At 41.2% G+C, this 16,830-nt stretch overlaps 1 protein-coding gene across 1 annotated transcript in view; it reads left to right on the top strand.

The window, feature by feature from the left end:
- The window catches only part of ddx46.L (DEAD-box helicase 46 L homeolog), a 49,795-nt gene extending 34,441 nt beyond the window's left edge, over window positions 1-15,354 (top strand). Inside the window, exons 14-23 of the mRNA XM_018252018.2 lie at window positions 6,191-6,355; window positions 6,448-6,610; window positions 6,877-7,070; window positions 9,747-9,884; window positions 10,848-10,997; window positions 11,326-11,556; window positions 12,267-12,485; window positions 12,978-13,122; window positions 14,533-14,606; window positions 15,056-15,354. Coding sequence (XP_018107507.1) covers window positions 6,191-6,355; window positions 6,448-6,610; window positions 6,877-7,070; window positions 9,747-9,884; window positions 10,848-10,997; window positions 11,326-11,556; window positions 12,267-12,485; window positions 12,978-13,122; window positions 14,533-14,606; window positions 15,056-15,103 — 1,527 coding nt within the window. The 3' untranslated portion in view covers window positions 15,104-15,354. The remainder of the gene's footprint in view (window positions 1-6,190; window positions 6,356-6,447; window positions 6,611-6,876; window positions 7,071-9,746; window positions 9,885-10,847; window positions 10,998-11,325; window positions 11,557-12,266; window positions 12,486-12,977; window positions 13,123-14,532; window positions 14,607-15,055) is intronic.
- Window positions 15,355-16,830: the final 1,476 nt, after the last annotated feature.

A 16,830-nucleotide genomic window follows, 5' to 3' on the forward strand; every position in this document is an offset into this window, starting at 1 on the left:
ACCAGGAACATCTGAGTACTGGGGTGTTTTCTGAACAAAGATTTTTTAGTGAAGCAGTATTCAGTTGTATGACTAACTCAAATTTGAAAAAACTGGCTGTGAAAAAATGTAGGTACCCTTGTAATTTTGCTAATTTGAATGGATGTAACTGCTCAATACTGATTATTGGCAACACAAAATTGGTTGTATTAGCTTGTTAAGCCTTGAACTTCATAGGCAGGTATGTCCAATCATGAGAAAAGGTGCAGTATTTACAGTAAGGTGGCTAATTGCAAGTTGTGCTTCTGTTTGACTCTCCTCTGAAGACTGACCGCATGGGATCCTCAAAGCAACCCTCAAGATATCTGAAAACAAAGATTGTTCCGTATCATGGTTTAGGGGAAGGCTACCTCAGAGGTTTAAACTGTCAGTTTCAACTGTAAGGAATGTAATGAGGAAATGGAAGGCTACAGGCACAGTTGCTGTACAACCCAGGTCTGGCAGGCTAAGAAAAATACAGAAGCGGCATATGCAGAGGATTGTGAGAATGGTTACAGACAACCCAAAGATCACCTCCAGAGTGATGAAGAAGCCCTTTCTGCACACATGCCACAAACAGTCGCTTATTGTATGCAAAAGCTTATTTAGACAAGCCACACTCATTTTGGAACAAAAATTTAGTTATTTGGTCATAACAAAAAGCGCTTTGCATGGTGGAAGAACATTGCATTCCAAGAAAAACACCTTCTACCTACTTTCAAATTCAGTGCTGGTTCCATCATGCTGTGTGGCTAGTTCAGGGACTTGGGCCCTTGTTAAAATTGAGGGTCGGATGAATTCATCCCACTATCAACAAATTCTTTGTACGCAGGGGTTGGATATTCCAACAAGACAATGACCCTAAACACACTTTTAAATCTACAAAGGCATTTATGCAGAGGGAGAAGTACAATATTCTGGAATGGCCTTCACAGTTCCCCAAATTGAAAATCATCGAAAATCTATGTGATTATTTGAAGCAGGCTGTCCGTGCTCGGTAGCCATCAAATTTAACTGAACTGGAGAGATTTTGTATGGATGAATGGTCAAAAATACCGCCATTCAGAATCCAGACACTCCTCAAAGGCTATAGGAGGCATCTAGAGGCTGTTAAATTTGTAAAAGGAGGCTCAACTAAGTATTGATGTATTCCTGTTCCTTTCACATGGCAGTGGGCACTCAATGGGTTAATCCCCCCCTGCCACGTGGTTGGACAGGAATTCCTCTATAAAAAAAAACGTACTTCCGCCCCTGGCTGCCATTTTTTTTCCTCCTGTCGCTCCCCCCTGATGTCCAGCAGACTGCCTTTCTTCTGCTGAAACTCCGGAGCCGAGGCTTTAGTCCTTGTGTGAGCTCACGGAGAAGCCAACGGGCTTATGCTCAAAGTGTGCGTCCGGTGCAGTCAGCCGAAATGCTGGGTACTCTGGGCATGCGCAATAAGACGTCTGTATCCCTCTTCCAAGATGCCCCCGGTGCCCGCGACTGGTCGCAGGCGTGTTTACGCCAAATTACTCCGGACGAGTGTTTTTTTGGTGCAAAAATGCAGCGCCTATTTATTACCCCTAAAAGCTGCCAGATTGGCAAGACAAATCTGATTGCCTGGAGTGTGTGCCTTTGTGCAGTTCAGAGGGTACAACTGTGAGTACACCTCTGCTGGTCACGTTCCAGGTGCTCTCACTCAGTTCCAGGTGCTCTCTGGCTCAAGGGGGTGAGTTTTTTTATGAGAGGCAGAAGATGGGACACTGCAATCAAAATAGCTTATCTGACGCAGGGAAAATTATTCATTAAATTGGAACAGCATTAATTATTTTTTTCCTCTACAGGAGTTCACAGAGAGAAGGCCATAGAAGGAAATCTACTAGAAGAGAATGCAGGTCTTGCAAAGATAAATGCTTACATGACCCAGCAGGGAATGCGGCTCAATTTAAAGAATTTATGTCTTGGATGAAAGACTCTTTTAATAAATCAGTGGCTGATATGGTCATTCAAGTCACAGACAATGTGCTCAAAAATATTAATCCACAGCAACCTAGTTCCTCTACTCTTGATCGTTCCATTACTATGGATAGGCTCATCTCAGATTTAGAGGGAGAACTTTCTTCTGCAACTTCTATCACAGAAGATTTTAATCTTTAGCCTTTAATCTCGACTTAGTGGAGCCCTTGATAATGGCACTAAGGAAAACTCTGGATCTGGAAGAAAAATCACCCACTAAAAAAAGATAAGATGTTTAAAGTAGCATCTAAAAAGAACCATCTCTTTCCCATACACGAGATAATCAAGAAAACGGTGGATTCAGAATGGGAAAATCCTGACAAAAAATTTTCTCTTCCAGACGGAACAATCTAAAACTTGGGATTTGGCCCCTAAAGTGGACGCCGCTATCACTCGAGTGACCAGAAGAACCACTCTCCCAGTGGATGAAGGGACCCAATGAAGAGAAGGCAGAATGCTTCCTTAAAACAGGCATATGTGGCAGGTGGAGCTACCTGCAAAGCAGCAATAGCGATCACTTTGGTTACCAGAGCCAACAATATTTGGCTACAAGAACTAGAAGACGCTATTAAAAGGGGTGAAGACAGAGGAAAACTCACCCACATGCTACGAGACGTCAAAGTAGCTAACGACTTTGTAGCAGAAGCATCCATGGATATGGTAAAACTTGCTGTAAAGTCCATGGGACTATCCATTTCTGCAAGGAGGGGACTATGGCTGAGACCCTCAATCCAAACATAACCTGTGCTCCATCCCTTTTAAGGGAAACCTTTTGTTTGGTCCTGAACTGGATAAAATTATATCCAAAGCTTCCGCAGGAAAATCTTCAGAGAATTCAGGGTGAAATAAAAACCTACAGAAGCTCAACCGCAACCTCCATGTCCCTTCCTTCAGAATGAAGACTCTGAGGTCCATATCACATTGCTTAAAACAGGGAGACTAGACTTGAAAGACGCATACCTACATATTGCAATCAGAAAGGTTCACAGGAAGTATCTCAGATTCAAACTTCTAAACCAACATTATCAGTACCGGGCTCTTACCTTCGGACTCGCCACAGCATCAAGAGTGTTTACAAAGATTCTGGTACCTGTTGTGGCAAATCTCAGAATGACAGGTATACAGATGTTCGCCTACTTAGACGACCTTATCATGGCCCCCTCCAGGGACCTTCTGAATTCGCACCTTCTGACGACTACATCTTACCTGCAACGACTGGGCTGGTTAATCAACTGGGAAAAGAGCCATGATAAAAACTCACTCTTTCCATCAGTCTCCCAACCAGAAAAATCCCGGACATCATGGGATCAGTTCGCTCTCTCACCAGATTTCCCATGAGTACTGCAAGACTGTGTTAGCAAACTTTGGGGAAACTAAGTTCCACCTCAGAGTGCGTGAAATGGGATTGAATTCACTCCAGACCTCTCCAGATGTATTTCCTTTCAAAATGGGACCACGATTATGCGAATCCTTACCAACTAATCAGATTGAGCTCGGAAGTCAGAGTCCCTCAAGTGGTGGCTACTCAAAGACAACCTTTCCCAACCAATATGTCTCCTTCCAAGAGAATGGATAACTATGACCACGGATGCCAGCAAGAAAGGCTGGGGGGCCCATCTGGGGGAATTTCAGGACACAGGGAGCCTGGCTACAGGAAGATGTATTCAGATCCTCCAACTGGAACGAATTAAAAGCTATACACTTGGGCCTACTGAAATTCCAACACATAGTCCAGGGAAAGGCAGTACGGATCAAGTCTGACAACTTGACAGCGGTAATGTATATCAACAAACAAGGTGGAACAAAATCCAAAGAATTATTGGCCTTGAGCACTCTTGTACTCCTGGGCATAGTATCACCTGCTAGAACTGAAGGCGGTACATGTCCCGGGCATTCTCAACTCACTGGCAGACAAACTTTGAGTCGTTCCAGCATAGTGCCGGGAGAATGGGAACGACACCAAAAAGCGTTCCGGCAGATCCAAGCGAGATGGGGTCCGTTCTCCCTACACCTGATGGCCTCAAGCAAGAACAAGAAATTAACAGCCTTTGTGTCCTGGGGCCCGGACAAAACTGCAATCTTCACGGATGCCTTTTCGAGGAAGTGGAACTTCAACAGGGCCTACCTGTTTCCCCCGTTCCCTCTAATCCCTCGCATTCTGCAGAAAATCAAGGAAGAACAAGCAGAGGTGGTGTTAGTAGCCCACCCTTTGGCCAAGGAGACCTTGGTTCCCTCTTCTCCTACGGTTGTGAATAGAAGATCCTCTCAGCCATCCAACCTCCCAGATCTCCTCAGTCATGGAGTAATGGTCCATCCTCATCCAGAAAGACTGCACCTGACTGCATGGCTCTTGAAAGGCTGGATTTAAGTTCCTCAGGGCTATCGGCCAACTCCATTTCCACCTTGTTGACAGCCAGAAAAACTTCCACCATTCAGAAGTACTTTACTGTCTAGGAGAAACTTATCGAATAGTCAGAATTATCAGATATTATTTCTGAAGTCAAGCTGAGTGAGTTTCTCCAAAAAGGGGCCGAAAGAGGCATTTCGCATTTGTCTGAGATCTCCTGGGCTCAAAAACCTCTGGTCAAAAGGTTTTTTCAAGGATTAAGAAGACTCAGACCAACCATACTATCCCAAGTCCCACCCTGGGACCTAACTTTAGTTCTCAATTCCTTAACCAGAGAACCCTTTGAGCCATTGGAACTTGCTCCACTAAAACTCCTAACTCTTAAGATGTGCTTCCTTTTAGCCATTACTTCAGCCAGAAGAGACAGCCTTCTACTAATTCAGTCTACTATTGCCAACTGGATAAAGCCGTGCATACGTTTAGCTTACGATGTCCAGTCTAACTCAGTACCCTCCTCGGAAAAAGCATACTCCACTAGGGCACTGGCAGTGTCTGGGCATTCCAGTCCAGGGCTTCGGCAGAAGACATCTGCAAAGCGGCCGTCTGGTCCTCACTTCACACATTTGCAAAGCTTTACAAGTTTGATGTTTTCATAAAAAAGTGCTCGGCTTTTGGCTCAGCGGTTCTGCAGTATGCTGTACCTAATGATTAAAAAAAGTTTCCCTCCCTGCACTTTGTGTCAAGCTTTATGTCCTTTTGAGTGCCCACTGCCATGTGAAAGGAACAGGAAACAAGAAAATCAATTCATACTTATTGAGATTTTCTTTTCCTGGACTGGAACATGGCAGTGGGCACAGCTTCCCACCCTGTTTTGGGGGAGACTCCAGTTGGTCAAAGATGGCAGCCAGGGGCGGAAGTAAGTTTGTTTTTTTTTTATAGAGGAATTCCTGTCCAACCACGTGGCAGGGGGGATTAACACATTGAGTGCCCACTGCCATGTTCCAGTCCAGGAAAAGTATATCTGTGTTGCTGTGCCCAAATTTATGCACTTGTCTAATTTTGTTATGATGCATATTTTCTGTTAATCCAACAAACTTTGTCACTGCTGAAATACTACTGTTTCCATAAGGCATGTTATATATTAAAAGGAAGTTGCTACTTTGAAAGCTCAGCCAATGATAAACAAAGCCCCATAGAATTAAGAGGGGTTCCCAAAGAGTGCACTTGTTCAGCGTCTGAAGTAAGCAACTGGAATCGCTGGTGGGGATGCACAACAATGTGCCACTTCCCAATGATTCTACTTTTCCTTGTCCTTTTAATGGTGTATTTATTCATTCTTCTGTTAATGAAAGCAGGCCCGTTCTTGGATAGGAAGTTTCACCTTGAGAAAGCAAGAGCTGCATAAACCAACTCAGCCAAATACTTTTTTGTTTCTTAGGTTCATTTTTATTTCTCTTACAAATGGGGTGGTGGTTGGGCACTTGAACAAGTTAGAGAAACACCGGCAATATATTCTATATCATTTTACATGTTAACGTGAGCATGGCTGGGATTTATTTGCATCCTTAATGTTTCTGTATAAATTCAATACATGGTTATTAAACACAAAGCTAATGAGAGCCAGCTTTTAATTTCAGTATTAATGGTTGTTCTCTTTCTAAATAACAATTAGAAAGAACTGTCATTCAGGTAGTTTTTATTTAGACAAATAGGTTGAACAGGGTGTCCATGTATCTATTTCTCAAACTAAATTACATATTATATCCGTAGGACCAATGGGTTAAACTGTCTTAAAGAGAAACCTATAAGATGTACGTTTTATTTTGACAGGTCATGAGAATCATAGACAACATTAGGCCTGACCGACAGACTGTTATGTTTTCTGCTACATTTCCAAGAGCCATGGAGGCCCTAGCTCGAAGGATACTGAGCAAGCCCATAGAGGTGCAAGTGGGAGGGAGAAGTGTGGTGTGCTCTGATGTGGAGCAGCATGTGGTAAGCCAAAAACTTACTATATATCTGTGAGAAATGGTTTTAATTACAGAATTAAACTTGCCGTTAACATGGATTCAATTCTCTCTTTTAAGATTGTAATAGAGGAAGAGAAGAAATTTCTAAAACTGTTGGAGCTTTTGGGACACTATCAGGAAAAGGGGGCAGTCATTATATTTGTTGACAAGCAAGAACATGCCGATGGATTACTGAAGGATTTAATGAGGGCATCTTATCCCTGCTTATCTCTCCACGGAGGTATAGAACATTTACACAGTATACTTACTTTTAATAGCTGTTTGTGCTACAGTCCCAACTATGGAGCAATACTTTCATTTTGTTTTTTTTTTGTTTTTTTGCTACTTTGCAAAGTTTGTATTCAGTGGTAATCACAATGCAAATAGTGTTTAGTGTTCCACTTATTTCTACACTAGTAAAGTTAGCCATTACTTTACACTTATTGTTGGCTTTTGCTAACCAAAATGTGTGAGTATATTATATTAAATACTTTTTTCTATTTCAAGGTATTGATCAGTATGACAGAGACAGCATTATCAATGACTTCAAAAATGGTGTCTGCAAGCTGCTGGTTGCTACCTCTGTTGCAGCTCGAGGACTTGATGTTAAACATTTGATATTGGTTATCAATTATGCATGTCCAAACCATTATGAGGACTATGTGCACAGAGCTGGGAGGACTGGTAGAGCCGGAAATAAGGTAAATGCATAACCTGAACATATTTATATGAATCCGCTACACCAGGGGTGTCGAAACTTTTTGCAATGAGGGCCAGATTTGGTGAGGTAAAAATATGTGGGAGCCGACCATTCAGCCCGACATTCTTTGAACCATTAACATTAAATTACAAGAATCGCGTATCCGTAGCAGTAATATTTGGACACTTTAGAGAAATGATCTGCCACTTGGTCTATACTGCTGCCTGTGTGCTGAAGGTTTTAGCAATAGAAACATTCTGGCACATAGTGATGCGCCTCTCTTGCATACTTCTTTAGTTTAGTGTACTGGTACATCAGAATGTCTATTGCACCTTCAGCACTAAAGAAGTATGCGAGAGTTGGGCATCACTATGTGCCAGTATGTGTCTATTGCTAACACTTAACACCAAATATTACTGCTATGGCTATGAGATTCCTGATCGCACTATGCTGGCGGGCCGCAATATTATTCATTTCATGAAGGAGGCTGAGGGACGTTGTAAATTAGAAAATGGCCCGCAATTGGCCCCCGGGCCTGACTTTGGACATGCCTGAGCTACACTATATTACCAAAAGTGACTGGACACTAGTCTTGACAACTCATTGTGAAACCAAGGGTATAATTTAGGTCTTTTGCGGAGTGTCTCATCTGACTGTGGACGTATAATTGGGGAAGGGTGGTAAGATTCATAAAGCATGTTACTGATATTATAGAAAATCAGTTTATATGTTTTAAAATTAATTACAAGTGGAGTTTGTCATGCAATGCTGTTGGTCTATTCATAAATACCCAAAGTAATCCATTATTACTAAAGGGGTGGTTCACCTTTTAGTTAACATTTAGTATGTTATAGAATGGCTAATTCTAAGCAACTCTTAGGTTGGCCTTTATTTTGTCAACTTTCTTTTTATTTCAACCATTTTTCTATTCCCAACACATGAATAGTACATTACATTGCTTTACAAGAGAAATGGTACAATTAAAAAGGAAAAGGAAAAGATAGGGAAAAAGCAAATAATAAATGGAAACAGTCCACTATGTGTGTACGCAGCATACCGTACGCTCACGGCTTATACCTTTACTGCAAGCTATTGCCTTAAAGCCCAGGTACCAGACTCACATATTCTCTAACAAAATGAACTCTGCCCATCGGCCCTGTTCCAACTCATAGGAGTGTAAAAGTCTCTCTATTCAGAATCCACGTGTCCCATATCTCTGTATATTTCTCCAACTGGCTATCAATTTGGTATTTCAAACGCTCATTAATATGTATCTTTTCCAAAACTATAAGGAAATAGAGGCAAGGTGATTTCCACTGTGCCACAATATGAATCCTCGATGCCATGCAAATATAATGTGTCAAATGTTATGCCATAGGGTTTGTGCTATAGAACAGTTCCACCAGGTATGCCATACAGTTCCTCTAGTTGAACAGTTCCCAAAGCATTGAGGTGAGATAGTTGGGTACATACGATGAAGTCGCTCTGGAACATATGCTCTGTGAAAGAGTTTAAGCGAGGTTTCCACTATGGTGACATTATAGCTTTTGAGCCATGTTTCTGGGGAGAATGTTTTCCCCCCCAAGTCCTTTTCTCAGTCCAGCATGTGTTGGAGTTTCTCTGGTACAACAGCATGGTTCAAATGGCTATAAATGGCTGAATATACATGCCTACCCATCGGGGAGGTCATGCAGGTAGCTTCCAAAAAAGTTCTAGAGACCGTATTTTTATTCCAGAAATGTGCGGCAAAGTGTGATCGTTGCATCGCCCGGTAGCTTTCAGTAGTCGGGGCCTCCTATTTCTGGATGAGTTCCGCCATATGTTGCGGCCTAGATCCATCAGTAAGCTGATGAGTGGATGTCACTCCTCTGTTTTTCCACCATGTAAAGGCTGAATCAGGCCGGCTTGGGGGAAAGAGGGTGTTTCCATGTATTGGCACCAGTCCAGAGGGCTTATATGCCACGCGATATTTGAATTTAAGTATGTTCCATAGTTGTAGCATAATATAGGTCAATGGAGACACAGTTCTGTAAATTTTGGTATGAGTTTTGGTTCCAGAGTAAGCTCTGTAGTGAAAAAGGTTGCACCATATTTGTCTCCATGGCCACCCACAAAGGTGTGTGGGGTCCTCCATGTATCGGGGGGAATTTGGGCACAGCGTGCTGCTCTGTAATAATGGAGTCAATTTGGGACTCCTAGTCCTCCTCTAGTCTTGTGGAAAAACATAATTTGGTTATTAATACTTTGTCCCTTGTTGCCCTTTACGAAGGCCATAAGTGTTTGTTAGAAACTTATCAAATCCCTTCTCAGGATGGCAATGGGCAGAGTTCTGAAATACAACAACAACCTAGGCAAAGTCATCATTTTGATACAATTTATCCTCCCTATCCATGAAATCTGTTTCAGCCTCCACTCCTGTAGTTTGGGTGTCAGTCTCTTATACAGTAAAGGGTAGTTACCTTTATACATTGTTTCTAGACTGGTAGTGAGATGTATACCTAGATATGACAAATATATTGGTGCTGTCAGTCGTTGCCCATATTGCAGGATTATTAGGGAGCTTGGAAACAGGAGCCTTTCACTATGAAAGTCTGAGAAAAGAAATTAATGATCAGTGCGAAAATCCCCTCTTGTGTCTTGCGTGGAATCCTACAACTGTTCAATCTTACATTTACAGGGGTATGCCTTTACCTTCATCACAGAGGAGCAAGCCCGGCATGCTGGTGATATAATCAAGGCTTTAGAGCTGTCTGGCACTGCAGTCCCTTCTGAACTTGAGCAGTTGTGGAATGAATTTAAGGAACAGCAGAAAGCGGTAAGTTACACCCCCCTTTCCCCTTTTGAATCTAGGTGTGTGTGTGCGTGCGTGTGCGCGCCAATAAATATTTATTTAATTGTTAAGTCCTGAGCAGTGCGGTTTTTTCCTATGTGTGTATATATCCCCCCTTTCCCCTTTTGAATCTAGGTGTGTGTGTGTGTGTGTGTGTGTGTGCGTGCGTGCGTGTGCGCGCCAATAAATATTTAATTGTTAAGTCCTGAGCAGTGCGGTTTTTTCCTATGTGTGTGTGTGTATATATGTATGTATGTGGTTTACCTTTAACAACAAATATGTTGTAACAGATTAAGACAAGATTTATAGCTGCATTTCACTATTATACCAGTGTTTTGCCTTCTCAGGGTTCTTAGATGAAATCTGTATAAAAATCTAGTGATATCTGCTTACAAATTAGTCATTGTTAGTGATATTGCAAAGTAAATGACTGTTTAAAGTAATTAAGAGCATGGTCAGGACCCATCCTAAACATCATGAGGACTGAATATTGGGGTGGTGAATTAAGAATTTGAAAAATATATATTTTTGAAAGCAGTGTTGGTCTGTTCCTTGCTATTTGCTTCACTGTTGGTCCTGGCTATATTTACAGTGTAGATTGTCTACACCTCTTTCCACCTCTTTCAAATTTTGTGCTTAAAGGCCATTAGAAGGAGAGATCCAAAAGTGTGCAAGGCATTGTGGGAATTTGTATCTTAAATGCTGGAGAGCTGGCTACATTGTTTCAGTAGTGTATGTAGTCAAACAGCAGTGGGCAGTCAAATACTGCTTTCAATAGAATTTATAATTTTACTGTATATTTGTATTTTTGCTCAAAATTATATCTGCATTAGTTATTTTTTTGTAAAAGTTGCTCTGTAAAGCAGTGATAGCTATTCACAAAAATGTCATGTTAGGGCTCTTAACCGTTATCCTGTACCTTGTATTATAACTTTGGTGTTTCATTAGGAAGGAAAGATAATTAAGAAAACCAGTGGATTCTCTGGTAAAGGATTTAAATTTGATGAAACTGAGCAGGCTTTGGCCAATGAGCGGAAAAAACTGCAGAAGGCAGCCCTTGGCTTGCAGGATTCAGATGATGAGGATACAGCTCTTGATGTGAGTAATAAACAAACAATCCAAATGGAAACCACGCATGAGTGTTAACCATTGCTACTATAAAGATATTGTTACTTTATTTGGCTTTATAATATGTTGAGACCAGATATAAATAAATGTATATAATCTATAGCAAATTAATTCAGCAATATATCCTATATCTATAATATATCTATGAATTGAAAAGTCCCTGTTTTGTTTTTTCCTCACACTATTATACTGTCACTGTTTACCATATTTGCAAATAATTTTATTTGAAACCTGATATGGGCACGATTTGCCTGTTCATAGCATTTTGGGTTAATTCGAACTTTTAATTACACTTTAGATTGATGAGCAGATTGAAAGCATGTTCAATTCGAAGAAGAGAGTAAAGGACATGACTGGACCTGGTGGTGCAGCAGCAACTGGCGCCCCTGGAATTGTTGGCGGTACCGTAGGAGCAGGCTCTTCAGCTAATGCGCAATTACCCACTGCAGGCAATGCAGAGAAACTGGAGATGGCAAAGCGTTTGGCTAAGAAGCTCAGCGTAAACAAGAATTTGGGAGCTGAAGCACAGGTGTGTATATTTTCCTATATTTTGGCTAATATAAGGATGGTATGTTAGATGTTGGGGATGCACAGAATCCAAGATTCGATTCGGGATTTGGCCAGGCGTTTTTCAGCATGGTTTAGTGAATCTTTGTGCCTGGCCGAACCTACTCCAAATTTGCATATGCATATTAGGGGTGGGGGAATCGCATGACTTTACATCACAAAACAAGTAAAAAAAAAAGTTTCCACTTTTTGAGATGTCACTTCTGGTCCCGAGTCAGTCCTACCCTGAAATACTGACGTCGGTTTCAGTTTGCAGGGACTTTCAACAGGGTGCGGGCAAGTTCGGGAAGTCACTTCTTCTGGCAGGTTCAGTTAGGGGAAGACATCATAGGCAATATGGGTGGGAGGCTCCGGGTCAGAGAGCAGATTTGCGGGTATTTGGCCGAATCTTTCACAAAGGACTCAGGGATTCAGCATAATCCCAAATACTGGATTTGGTGCATCCCTAGAAGATACTTGTATTTTTATTATTTTTATTCTTATTTGGGTGAATGTTCCTTTACTGAAAGCTGCTCAATGGGTATTAACAGCAACATCGTTATAATAGTTATAACTGGCTGGAAGAACACTTTACATGCTTCTTCTTGGCATAGAATAGTTAGCTGCTATTGTTCCTTGCACAAAAATGTCTGTTTGTGGATAAATCCCATTATTTGTTCTGTATTTTGCCAGGATGTGATGCAGCAGGCCACCAATGCTATACTTAGGGGAGGTACCATACTGGCACCCACTGTCTCTGCGAAAACAATTGCAGAGCAACTGGCTGAGAAGATCAATGCCAAACTTAATTATGTCCCAGTGGAGAAGTTGGAGGAGGAAAAGCAAGATGCAGCAGCCAATGAATCCTTCAAAAGATATGAGGAGGAGCTGGAGATCAATGACTTTCCACAGGTAAGTACATACTCTTGTCTGCAGTTTAAGGGTAGGTCAATCATTTTTTTAAATTAATTCAGAGTTTCCTTCCTGTCAAGTTATTATTGAGATGGAAGTGACCACGTGTTCTTTCATGTGGTGTTAAACGGAAACTTCTATTTATTTTATTAATTTTTCCCCACCCTCTCCCATATAGTATAAAATGCATACCTTATCTTACGGCTTTCTTCAGAGCAGGAAATATCTGCAGATATGGCAGCTTCTAAATATGTGTAAATCAACTGAGAGACACTTTGTGCACTCAAAATGCTGTAGTTATACTGTTTTATAGAAACTTTGAGTTTGTTTATTATATTTGCCTGAAATTTGGGACTCCCTTCTGAATAGGAAAAATCAATATCCTTATACAGTAGGAAAGCTGGATCTTGCATATGCTGTATCAGCTAGCTTGTTTTCATGGTAATGCCTCTTTAAAACTTGTTGCTTGATAAACCTCTCCATGTTTTACAGACGGCCAGGTGGAAGGTGACCTCTAAAGAAGCTCTGCAGAGGATAAGTGAATATTCTGAAGCAGCCATTACTATCAGAGGAACATATTTCCCACCTGGCAAAGACCCCAAGGAAGGAGAGAGAAAGATTTACCTGGCAATAGAAAGTGAGTGAATGGGCGAGTCACCTTAAAAATGATTAGTTCACATGGCAAATTATTTCTAACACTGCATTGTCTGGTATTCGTGATGGGCAATGAAACTTGAGAGAACAGTAAGGCTGGTGGAAGTATAAATAAGCAATTTGTGCAAAAGGAAAGCTAATAAAACTTCTTATCAACTATAGCGTGCTATAAACAGAAATTTGGGGAGTAGTCTGGCTGCTTTCAAGCAAATTTTAACTCCACTGTTTGAGTTTTTTTGGGTTTTTTTAGGGGAAATTTTAATTGAGTATCTAGTCTGTCAAGAATGAAAGTCCCATGGGTACATGAGGCTGACATGGAGTCATGGGGTCAAAACTGCTGCCTTTCATTTACCAAGAATTGCACTGGGCCATTGATTCAGGCTTCTCATAATGGATCTACATAGGCTGCTAAAACTGTTGGAACAACCAGATTTGTCCAATTTAGTTAACAAAATGCTTTTTTGACCTCTCCAAAACAGTCTTCCTTGTATGGGCAGCTACATTCTGCTGCCCTGGATCTATGTGTATATACACTTTTAGCACTTCTCATCCTAATTAGATTAGCTTCTCTGCTTCAATGCTTTCCAAGTCCTACCCCCTCAGAAGCCAGGTTCCAATATCTTGCACTGATGAGACCTAACGAAGTTGAACAGGCTGCCTGCAAGTTTGGATGTATGGCTATAAACTAATAGGCTCTAACTGTACTATTAAACCATGGATTTAAGGAGTGAATTGCTTGTCTCTGCCCATTATTCCTTACATGAGTTAAAGAAGAATTCAACCCCCCCCCCGCTGTGATAAGTCCCCACTGGCCCCCTCCCTGCCCCCCCTGCACAGTCTTACCCCTAAATGCTGTCCCCTCTAGAATAGTGACCGCACATCCAGAGTGAGTGCAGCAGAGCTCATGGGCGCCATCTTCTTTTCTTCGGTAATCTCCGTGAAGTGAGCGACGTATTGGCGCATGCGCAGTTGGAGCAATCTTCCGGTTCGCGACAACTGCATGCACCAAAAAAAGACAGAAATTGACAAAGGGGAGGAAGAAGACACGAAGATTACGGAAGAGAAGAAGCGTCTGTGAGCTCTGCTGCGCCAGTGGGGACTTATTACAGTGGGGGGTTGATTTCTCCTTTAAAACCAAAAATGAGAGGATTTAACTCATGTAAGGAATAATGGGCAGAGACAAGCAATTCACTTCTTAAATCCATGGTTTAATAGTAGCACGAGGCATGTGAAGGCTTTCCACTGCATGTGTATATAACACGCAGACACTCTATCCAACCAGTTTGGCTTACACCACCACGCCTTTTATGTTTGCTAAAATATCAAATTCTGCCTTATCTGAAGCAATATTTTTTTCATTTTAGATAATTTAACATTTTCACATTTGTTTAAGGTGCAAATGAACTTGCCGTGCAGAAAGCCAAAGCAGAAATTACCCGGCTTATCAAAGAAGAACTCATCAGACTGGTTAGTATACATTATGAGGCTGTAGTTTATATTTATTCATATAGAAATGTATACCTGTCCTTCTTTGAGATAGCTGGCTTGTTAATTATACATGTTAATCGGCATTTTCATTATACTTCCTCTTTTTTTCCATAATAGCTGAAATTTGCAATAAAGGCAATGCTTCCTTTACCTCTCCTGCAGGTATTGGACCAGACTGCACAGTAATTGGCCTGTGTGCGCCCAGCTTTATATTTCTTTATATATTTATTTGTGGCCCTCAAATATAGACTTTCTTGTGTAATCTTTTCCCAATTCCCATTACTGGGTCCATCACTTTGCAACTTATCTTCCACTGTTCTACATGTTTTCCACTATTCTACACTAATGTTGCCAACATGCAGTATGCTATATTCAAGCTTTTGTAATGAATCCTTAATAAACATAAACTTTTTTTTATTGTCTTGCAGCAAAACTCCTACCAGCCAACAAACAAAGGAAGATACAAAGTTCTATAAAGCGGACAACTGTGATGGCTATGTCACCGGTTTTGTCTATTCAGTTTCCACCTTTTGTTGTAAATTAAATTTATATTTCCTTTTGTCTTCATTTTAAAAGTTAGTGTCAGGTGGTACAGCATTTGTGAAAGAATGGAGCACGGAGTCAATCTACATTTGGATCGCCTTTTTTTATTTCTCAATGAGTCACGCGTTTAGTAGGAAAGTTTGTACATTTTCCAATGTCGTAAATAAAACTGGATTTTAATTTACAGTTGAAAAGCTTGTCAAATTCAAAAAAATTTGGATGGGACTTTCTGGGTCACATGGGAAGAGTTAGGCTTACCTTCAGGTGTTCTGAAGCTGGTGTTTATGCCAGTAGTTTGTCCATCAGGGCTATTTGGGCCCATGTATACTTCAATTGCCAAGGCCTATTTCTACTTGGTCAGGGCCCATATCCTTTGTATTCTGCAATAAAGATTTACCAATTTGTGACAGTAATATGTCAACAGTCCAGCAGCTAATAAAAACATTGTCATTTGGTAGTTTACACTAATATTCTGCGGTACTCTCATCCAAGAATTTTAAAGGAGAAGCATAGGTTAAAACGAAGTAATCCTTATCAGAAAGGTCCACCTAAATATACCAGTATGCCCTCAAAGTAGTGCTTCTCTGAGTCCCCTGTCAAAAGAAACACTGCATTCCTTTCCTTCTATTGTGTACACATGGGCTTCTGTATCAGACTTCCTGCCTTGCTCAGCATGCTTAGTTTGCTCTACCCCCCCCCCCTTCTCTGCTGTAATCTGAGCCCAGAGCTATAAGTGAGCAGGGAGACACTCGGCAGCTCACACCAAGCTAATACTGCAGCTGCTATCCTAAACAAACAAGAGCTTCTAGAACTTTTTACTCCGGTAAACTCTGGTTAAACACTCTACAGAATAAATATAGCATTCTAGCTTGCACTGTTGCAGCTAATCTATTGGCAATAAAACGCCTCTGTACCTTTCTTTCTCCTTTAAAGGAGAAGGAAATGTTAAAACTAAGTAAGCCTTATTAGAAAGGTCCACCTAAATATACCAGTAAACCCTTAAAGTAATGCTGCTCTGAGTCCCCTGTCAAAAGAAACACAGCATTTCTTTCCTTCTATTGTGTACACATGGGCTTCTGTATCAGACTTCCTGCCTTCAGCTTAAACATCATTGCCCTGGGCAAGAGCATGCTCAGTTTGCTCTTCTTCCCCCCCCCCTCCCTTCTCTACTGTAATCTGAGCCCAGAGCAGGGAGAGACTCAGGCAGGAAGTGATGTCACACCACATTGATACTGCAGCTCCTATCCTAAACAAACAGAGTTTCTAGAGCTTTTTACTCAGGTATGGTAAAACATTCTACAGAATAAATATAGCATTCTAGCTTGCACTATTGTGGCTAATCTATTGGCAATAAAATGCCTCTGTAGCTTTCCTTCTCCTTTAAGGGCTAGCTCATAATTTACTGTGTTCTATGCAGTAATAAGCATATGTGGATGACAAAAGCTGTAAGATAGTGTGGAAGTTGTAGTTCAGAAATAACTGCACTACCGTGCAAGTAAGATATCATTATTCTGCAGGGCAAATGCTAAAGTGGACAAATCAGATGGGCTAGGCTGTTATTTCTCTTTCCTGAGCTGCCACCATAGTGTCCCTGAACAGTACATGTTGCTTTCACAGAAAACATTACAATATTTATAGCTGGCTTCTGGCACAGGCACAT

This window comes from Xenopus laevis, chromosome 3L (assembly GCF_017654675.1).
Source record: "Xenopus laevis strain J_2021 chromosome 3L, Xenopus_laevis_v10.1, whole genome shotgun sequence".
NCBI lineage: Eukaryota > Metazoa > Chordata > Amphibia > Anura > Pipidae > Xenopus > Xenopus laevis.